Raw genomic sequence first — 9,232 nt, 5'->3', positions numbered from 1 at the left:
TTAACGAACGTGACTTGAGCAAGGGTTGCGTGTCGGGGCGGGTCTGGGGGGGGGATGCGCTTTGGCTGAATCGAGTCTTGGTATCCAGCTGTGCGAGCCAGCTCAGATCTCAGCACAGCCGTGACTCGTGGCATGATCGGATGATTCGGATCGCTGGGCGTTCGTGGCACGATCGGACCTCTGGATGGACGGCCGTGGAACGACCCGGATAGGCCCGGAGACGGTGGGTGATCCTCGGGGAGATCGATCGGTCCTACGCCGTCGGCGCTGGGCGGCAGCGGCAATCTCTAGAGTACAGCCTGGCCTAAACGCTAACCGCCAACTGTTGTCCTCCGCCTTTGCCTGCGTACTTGGAGGTATGTACGCACGTACATACCATACCATGCCGTAGTACCGTATCGTGCCGTGCAATCGAACCTCGTCCCACCACCATTGCACTCGCACATGGCCTGGATGCGAGCTCAATGGCCAGAGTGGAAATGCCATGCACGTAGTTGAGCCGGTCTTCGGCATGTGGCACGGAACTCTATCGTGGCCCGACTTCGGCTCACGGCACTCCCGTCTATGCGTGAGCTGAGGTCGCCGTCTTCAAGGTAAGCGCTGCGAGTGATCGTTCGTGAGCACGTCAGGTCATATGTGGCTGGTTATACCACTAAAACCAATTGGCCAACCAGCAGTCAGGACAGAGAAGTCCTTCCGAGGAATTATGATGCCACACCACAGGATTGCAATCCAGCCTGCTTCTGTGGTATCGAAGCGGGTCTCGCGTAGCTCCGACGGCGTTTTCCGCGAGAACTCCAGGTCCTTCATGTACCCTAGAGTATGTAGAGTGGGTGCATACTATAGATATTAAATTCCATAGTAGTCTACTCCATATACAAGTCATGGACTCAAGGACTCAAAGGCCCGTTGGTACATAACTCTGTATGTGTGTACAAAGCCATTGGACTCGGCCACAGCTGACCTGACGACGAGGCTTGGACTCTTAGACTCTTGGAGTCCTCCTTCATCCAGCTGACAGGTGGGCTGACTACGGTGGTTAGTTATCCGTAGTTACATACATAAACATGTAGTCGTACGTACGGTGGGTATCATATGTATCTGCGGATATCGATCCGGGTCCATCCAACTCAACTCGTTGAGGTGAAAAACTCATCACCTAAGACCTTGCCCGGCCGCGCACTGGATACATCATACTGGATGCATAACCAATCTATCGTGACAACATCAAAAGTAAACCCTCCCTCGCCATCATCCGCCCCCATCATCCCCCCTCCCCCGTCCCTCGTACACCCAACCTCCCCCAACTCCATCCAGCCAGGTATGTGTGTGTGTTCCACCTAGGTTTCTTTTTCATCGATTCGATTCGATTCGATTGCCCACTGCGATGGGGTCGGGGTCCGGGGATTGGGGGATGGGATTGTGGGAGGGGGGTGGATGGGAGGGAGGGGGGGTTGAGGTTCCAGTGGTAACTAACTGCTAACTACGCTTATCGATATCGATATCGAAGTTCGGAGACTCGGACACTTTTTCAGTGCCGTGGAAGCGAGCCGCTGCGCAGTGAGGAGACTGCTGGGTGCAGGTGTGGTGCACTGGGCTAAGCTGTGGTGGTGGCTCTTGCTGGATGTCGGGATTCGGGGATTCCCCTAGCTGCGGGTGAAAAAGCAAAGCATATGGGGATTGGGGATTGGAAGGTGAGGACGGGTCGGGTCTGTGCGACGCCCACCAAGGCGGGCAACAGGATCTAACTATTTGCCCTTGGACGATGGATGTTGGATGCTGGATGAAACTCCGACTCGGAGGCAGAGATAGAAGGGCACCGTACTTGGGTACTCCATGGCGCCACTATCACCAACACCAACATTAACTCCGCCAGAAGAAGGGAGAGAATTCGGGAATGTTGCGATCACGACCGCAGCCCCCACACCCCGACAGCTTCTTCACAATTTTTTCCTCTGTGTGGGGCGGCTGGATTGGGGGGATATGAAACTGGTCGATCATAGTTACCACGGTGAGGTGTCGCAGCAGTGAGTGAGACATTGATTCAATATGTCGTGTTCTTATGGGTGAGTGAATCACGGGATTCGGCATCCCTCAGTGGTGGCTTGCATAAAACCACCACCAACTCTGACGGATAACTATCCCCTACATGTCCGGGGCGGGAGTATACCTGTTACCGCGGATGTTTGAAGTACCGTGGGTCAGAGGTGGCGATGGCGACTGTCATAGTAGCAACCGGGACTGCTACCAGCACAGCTGCAGCCAAACTAATCGAGACAGTGAGCCGTGTGGTTGTGTAGACGCACTGCCACCTCCTAAACGGGCCTAGTCGGGCATACTTTGCATTGTTTCAATACCAGAGAAATGAGCAACAGCGCTGATACAGAGGTTATTGGGCCGGGAAGCTCGAGTCACAAACAGGCAGTCAGGTTGCAGACAGGCCGCTGGCGAATACTACTACACCGAGGGCGGCGGCGGACTCTACCAGGTACTAGGTACACTGTCAAATGTTTAGAAAAGCTTCAGGAGAAGGGGAGTGGAAATATACGCTGCTAGATTCATAATGTTGGAGAGCCTGTTTGTACTAATTTACACATGTTGCTTTGCGGAAGAGCCCACTCGCGGAATGCTTTTGATATCACTCGTTGTCGCCTTTCTGCGCCAGTCCACATTAGGCCACGCTAGGGAGTTGTAACAGGTATACTCCTGCCCCGGACATGTAGGGGATAGCATGTGGGTACTAACCACTTTACATGCTGTCAATGCTGTCAACTTCACAGCGCCACCATTTTTCTCCACAGACCACTCAATGATGCATCGTGCTATCACGGACGGAGACTCCTCCTTGCAGCATGCCAGCCACTAGTTCTAAGTTAACCACCCACCCATATACCCACCAGGCACCTACCTACCCACCAGCCACCTAACCTATCTAACCCGCCTAACCTACACACCTAACCTACTCCATACCTCCCCAGCGAAAGTCTTCGCGGTGACGATCGACGACACCCGCGGCGGCCACGGGGTACTATAAAGTAATACCAGCAGACGTTTCAGTCCAGCACTGCATCCACGGAACCAGATCGAGGAATACTATCCTCCTCCCGAAAGACTGGACCAGTGGTTGGGAGACAAGTGACACTGCGTCTCAGCTTGCAGCGATTGGGAGAACCCGCCCGATCTCGAGTTCCCAGATTACGCGGACTCGCAATCCCACCCACACACACACCGCACTCCCAGACACCACACACCACACACACATACACCCATACACCACACACGCGCACACATGGGACGAACGAGGGCGGATGGGAGCTGTTGCATGTTGACCATCGTTGAGATGGACTCAAACTGACCAGCGGTTGAAGGTCTTAAGTGAGTGAATTGTCTCGTCCCATCAAGAAGCCTGCCCCCCCCCCCCCCCCGGGTCTCGGTCACAACGGAAGCTAATAGGTTGAGTCCAGTCACGGCTGCAGGGTCACAGATTCACAGTGCTGGGCGTGCATACTTTGTACAACTCCCACCCCCCCATCGTGGCATCGTCACTCTCACCATCGATGAATAGCAGTTAGAGTATACATATGGATTCGGCAAGCCGAGATGAGACGGTTGCATTCGCCCTCCCTCGCATGCGCTATCGTGAATTGAACATCGCATCCATCGCATCCGCAAGCAATCGGATGTCTGGATGGTTGCTCATCTACCTACCTACCTGTCTGGAGCGCCACCACCACCACCGTGAGGCGAACAGACGGACGGACGGACGAGGGAGAAGGGCGGCCGGCCTCAAGGGGAGCGGACACCTGGTGTGATAACACTCCTTCCTGGAAGCACAGCCAACTACCGGCGCGGGCGTGTCGATAGTGGTTATGCAGCTCCGATCATGCGCTCCGATCCCCTCGAGATACATATGTACAATACATAGTCAGTATTCGGCCACGCCCACGTCCCACTTCCCCTCCCCACCCACGACCTGCATTAGGGGTGCCCGTCTTTCATCACGATGTCTGTACAAGAGGGGTGTGACAGACACATGCACCGCCAGCGTATGTGCGTCTGCGGGCCGCACCACACGCCGGGCGCTACGGGAGCGGCAGAGGCCAATGGGGGCAGCCGCCGCACGCCGGTGTTGACTATCTGCCGGCTGCAGAACAGCGCATACAGCCCCAGCCGATTCCGTCGCCGGTCTTCCGTATTCACTACTACTGCATCGACCCCCCGGGTGCGTGCCACCGCTTCGCTCCACAAGGTACCGGTATCTTACCTCGATCCATTTGGCATGGTTGGTACTGATGCTCGTCTGTACCGGTATGTATGTATGTGGGGAGGTAGGTAGGTACCGGCGTGTCCTCCGGCCAGCCAGGCTGCGTGCGTGCATCGTGAGCCGGGAATTCTCCATAAACCCCTTCCCTTCCCTCCCCCCACGGAGTGACGGCGCATGTCGACTTGCCGGCATTTACATTCACTCATTGTTTCTCATCAATCCTCGCATGCAAGCCATCTGATCTGTTGCTAACTTGCTACAGTCACGACACGTACATATGTACTTATTTATGTATGTACTCCATACATACATACCTCCTGAGACCCGACTTCACCCCACATACCGACCTGTGTATGTGCAAAGTTCAAACAATTATGCACTTCCCGCCGTCTCCCGCCGTCTCCAGCGCGAACAAAAAACGGAAATGGATGGCCAGTACTCAGTACTCAGTGCTGCCAGTGAAAGTCCTTGTCCTCGTACCCGTACCCGTACTCCACGCTGCGTAACTGCGTAAAAGTGCAGACTCCAGATAATGTGTGATGGTCTATGTATGTACTCCGGGACGCAGCCTCGTTCCGGTCCCAGCAGCCCTTGCTGGGGTATAACTCTGGGGTGTAACTACCAAGTAACTACGGTCCAGAACCAGAACCAGAACCAGAACTAGAACTAGACATCACGAAGTACGAAGCCACACAAAATTAGAACAGCATGCCACACTCGACTCATGGGCCATAGACCAACACGGAGTACTCTACCAAGGCGGAGTACTTACCTACCTAGCATAGGCTTTTCTGAACGTACCAACCCGTGCGTGCGTGCGGAAAGGAAACCAAAACCAGGGCGGTCGCGGAGCACACACAGTTGGTTGGTTGGTTGGTTGGTCCGTCCGGGATGGGCAGCATTGTCCGAGCCATGTTGTAGTTAGAGCATGCCGTTTTCATCACCGTTTTCATCACTTCAAAGTTCAAAGTTCTCACAAAAAAACTTTAAATAAAAGAAAAAGAAAAAGGAAAGAAAGAAAAGAAAGAAAGCACAAATTCAAAGAGAAAGAAAGCAAAAATTCAAAGAGAAAGAAAAAAAAAACTCAGTTCAATCAATCTATCTCTTTTGCGTCAACAGAAACTTCAAAATCAACAGAGAGTAGACTCTGCAAGCAGCACAGCACCGAAGCAGAAAATAAGGGTGAGAACGGACGGAAGCAGAAGCGGAAAAATAAAAGCAAAGAAATAACTAGGACGAATTTCCACCTTCCCATAAACTACGAATTAACCCCAACCCCGGCTTTTACTTCCATGTAGAGCACTCCTCCCACTCCACAGCACATGCACATACTCCCCCATCTCCGAATCCCAAACATCTCTTTCGCTGGAAAAGACTGCTGGAATTATCTTCGACGAGAAAACATTTGTTGCTCATTTGAAAAAAACTATGTAACGAAGAGGGCATGCACTAGCGGAGAAGGAAGACAAAAAGAAAAGAAAAGAGGAACCGGAACAATGAGTGTACGAGAAGAAAAATGAAGAGGTCGGTGGTGGCGGATCGGATTCGTTAACATGACGGCAATTCTCGGGCATAAGCACACTCGTAAAGCATTTTCCCGCATGCCCCATTAAGCCGCACCACGCTTCCTCAAGTTCTCGCTGAGCCAGTTGAGACCCTCGTAGAGACCGTCACCAGAGGTAGCGCAAGTCGATTGGATGTACTATAAACGGATAATCGTCAGTGCACTTGCTCGGCTATACAAACATGGATGAACGTTGTTGGACATACCCAGGCCCGCTGTCTCAAGCTGTGCAGTCCAAGCTTATCTGTGATCTCGGCCGCGTTCATGGCGTTCTGTCACGGGATAACGTTAGCACCGAATGGAGAGCGCTTCCCCTCGGATGGCGGATACTCACGGGCAAATCCTGCTTGTTTGCGAACACCAAAAGAAGCGCATCCCTCAGCTCGTCCTCGTTCAACATCCTCTGAAGCTCCTCCCGAGCCTCGCTGACACGCTCCCTGTCGTTGGAGTCCACGACGAAGATAACACCCTGGGTGTTCTGGAAGTAATGGCGCCAGAGGGGGCGGATCTTGTCCTGACCACCGACATCCCACACGGTGAAGGAGATGTTCTTGTACTCGACCGTCTCGACGTTGAATCCTGGAGAAAAAGTTCGGGGTCAATCCCTGCCAAGAAAATTACGGACGCCAAGGATTGGAGATAACGTTCATCCAACCCTCAACACAAAAAGATATCGGAACTTACCAATGGTCGGGATGGTGGTGACGATCTCACCCAACTTCAACTTGTACAGAATGGTGGTCTTTCCAGCGGCGTCCTGTAGATCGAGAAGCACATGTCAGCTCCGACTTCGTTTTAGTGTCATCTTCCGTGGCCTCATTTCTTATCTCTCCATCACACCGGCGCCGGCAGCATGTCGTTCACGAGCTGCAGCAAGCGGTAACGACGCAAACATATGGTGATAGGATAAGAAACGAGGCACCGCCCCCCCGAGCAAGGATGGAATTGAAGACGCACCAAGCCAACCATCAAGATTCGCATCTCCCGCTTGCCGAAGAGGCCAGCAAAGACCTTCGATATATTGATACCCATGATGAAGGATTACTCGGTAGGCGTGTAGTTGGGAAGTGTGCTATAGATCGAGAAGGTTGGGTTAGCAACATGTTGAGTCGATGATAGTAGAGTCGTGAGACGACAGACGGTCGGCTATCGCACGTGGCGGAACCGGTGGCCAATGGAAATCAAGCAGATGCAAGGCAACGGGGGGAAGAAAACTTGCGACGGGAAGGATGGGGGGATAGAGGAAGACCACGATCACGTGTTGTCGGCAGCGGGTTCGTTAAGCTCCTCTCGTGATCGCACCCAAAAGGGGGAGAGGGGGACGACAAGGTAAAGGGTGCGACCCTGAAGCGGGGGGTGTAGAAGGGGATCGAGGACAAGAAAGTGCAACAGTACAAATGAGGGGTATCCGAAGGACTCGAGAAGGAAGAACTCACGTTGTGAAGATGCGCTGGGGGAAGGGCGGTTGTCGGTGGGTTGGGTAGTTTGGTGTGGTGGAGGTGGAGGAAGCGGGTGAGAAGTTTGGGTGTGTGTGGATTGAAGCTGGCGATGGGGTGATGGATGGAGGAGGGTAGGAGGCTCAGAGCTTGGCTGGCTGGTTGGCTTGGGGGGTAGAGGCGATGTGGCAGAAAAAGGACAGCTCACTACCGCGACTGAAGCAGTGGGGCTTTGTTTTTGCTGACTCACGTGGACTGGCGCTAGTCCAAATCAGTAAAGCTTAGCCGCAACAGGACTCGAAGTGGGATGCTTGTTGTTATTGGCCAGAAGGAGGCATTTTACGTACATTGCAGGAGCTTGATCGGGGAGTAATTGATGATGATTGCGACGACAATTGCGATGACGATGGGTGGAAGTCAAGTGACGGCGAGGTCTCGAGTAGGTAGCAGATGAAGCGCGTGGGTTGGAGCAAAGTGTCTTGCTCGCAACTCGCTGCTCTTATGCAGTTTCAGCTGAAAAGGACACTTCATTCGCTGTGCTGCCAGAAAAGGTCCTTGACTCATGCCATCATCAAACCGGTGCCAAGACATACCTCCTCGCTCCGCCCAAAGCCACTTCTGTCCTCTCCCCACTCCACACAACCAATAACTCTTCAGACCCCAGCCGACAACCGCGTTCACCACCAAACAAATCCTAAACAAGCTCAGCAATGACTCCTCTCGTAACATGACGACGATCCCGGACCACAATGACTACCTACCAATCTAGCTGGTTCGTTCGTCAACATGCCATTCGTCTCCTCCTCCATCATGCGCCCACGCTCGCTCAGCCCAAGCCACCACAACCCTACCCAGCAGTAACTATCGACACGTTTAACCCACCACAGTCGGTCAATCTTCTCTCCTGACGCCAGATCAACATCTTCGATCATCGAGCCGGCAACTAGACACATATCACCCGACTATGTCTCCATGGTCCCCACCGATGGCGATATGACCCGGGTCTCGCTTCTTGTTGCAGGAAGCGAACGAAGCTCAACAGTCGCAGCCGGTCGTGTCCCTAGGTACTCTAACCATCTTATTGCACTGGCATCCGGCGTGTTTCCTCCACTCTCGAGGCATGCATCATGCCAACAGCAGACCCGTCGTCATGGATATCGGTTTTCCTCGCGAGCCGTTCAAACCTTCTGCTGCCGATCGATATTCCCGTGCTGCGTAAATGTATGGACAGCACTCCCACTCGCGGAAACTTTAATGGCGCCGCATACCATCCATACCATCCATTGCAAACCCGACCAAGAAATGCCATATGACCATAACACCGAAACTGCTATTGGAAGGACGATGCAATGCCATCTCCAACACAAGCTCAATCAGAGCTCTTCTCATCCCCCCCCAGAGTTAAGACGTAGGAATACATGCGAAAATCCCCCCTCCACCCTCCATCCCCCCCGTACCGTCCGCATCCGCGTCCGTCCCCGGACCGATAAACGTCCGGTTAGTATTAGATTGGCGACAGTTGAGACATCGATCCGGTGATGTCTTTCTCCGTGCTGATGTGCTGTCCATCCGACCTCGCCAGCCCAATCACCACCTAACCGGAATCCGCCGTGGCCTCCGTTCCTTCCAGCGGCAACGATGAAAGCTCACGGACGGGAAGTCCAGTGCGGGGACGGGATGCACACACCTACCACATACCTACACACAGACACCCAACGCTAATCCAACCGCAATTCCCTCCACTCTATACACGTGTACGACGGGCCATGCGATAGTGATAACGGCTATCGTCAACTTTTGCTCTAGAGCTGACACCAGCTTTCTTCTCCACTCACTCTATTTCTGGCGACCGTTGAGCTGTTTATTTGCTTTCTCTCTTTCTGCCTCCGGCTCGGGGAAAACTTATCTGAGTGCTTTTCTTTGCTTTTTCGTTTCCTTTCCTGCAGGGTGTGACATCCATATATCCAT

At 53.3% G+C, this 9,232-nt stretch overlaps 1 protein-coding gene across 1 annotated transcript; it reads right to left on the bottom strand.

The window, feature by feature from the left end:
- Positions 1 to 5,873: 5,873 nt before the first annotated feature.
- On the bottom strand, positions 5,874 to 6,860 carry BZA05DRAFT_330774 (ADP-ribosylation factor family-domain-containing protein; the record flags this gene model as incomplete). Its single annotated transcript, XM_051480552.1, has 5 exons — positions 5,874 to 5,966; positions 6,035 to 6,100; positions 6,163 to 6,407; positions 6,513 to 6,585; positions 6,786 to 6,860. The coding sequence occupies 5 exons, from the start codon at positions 6,858 to 6,860 to the stop codon at positions 5,874 to 5,876; spliced, it is 552 nt and encodes a 183-aa protein (XP_051343714.1).
- Positions 6,861 to 9,232: the final 2,372 nt, after the last annotated feature.

Source organism: Tricharina praecox (assembly GCF_024521635.1).
Source record: "Tricharina praecox strain CBS 144465 chromosome Unknown BZA05scaffold_2, whole genome shotgun sequence".
In the NCBI taxonomy this organism is placed as follows: Eukaryota; Fungi; Ascomycota; class Pezizomycetes; order Pezizales; family Pyronemataceae; genus Tricharina; species Tricharina praecox.
This window is presented reverse-complemented; position numbering and strand designations above follow the sequence as displayed.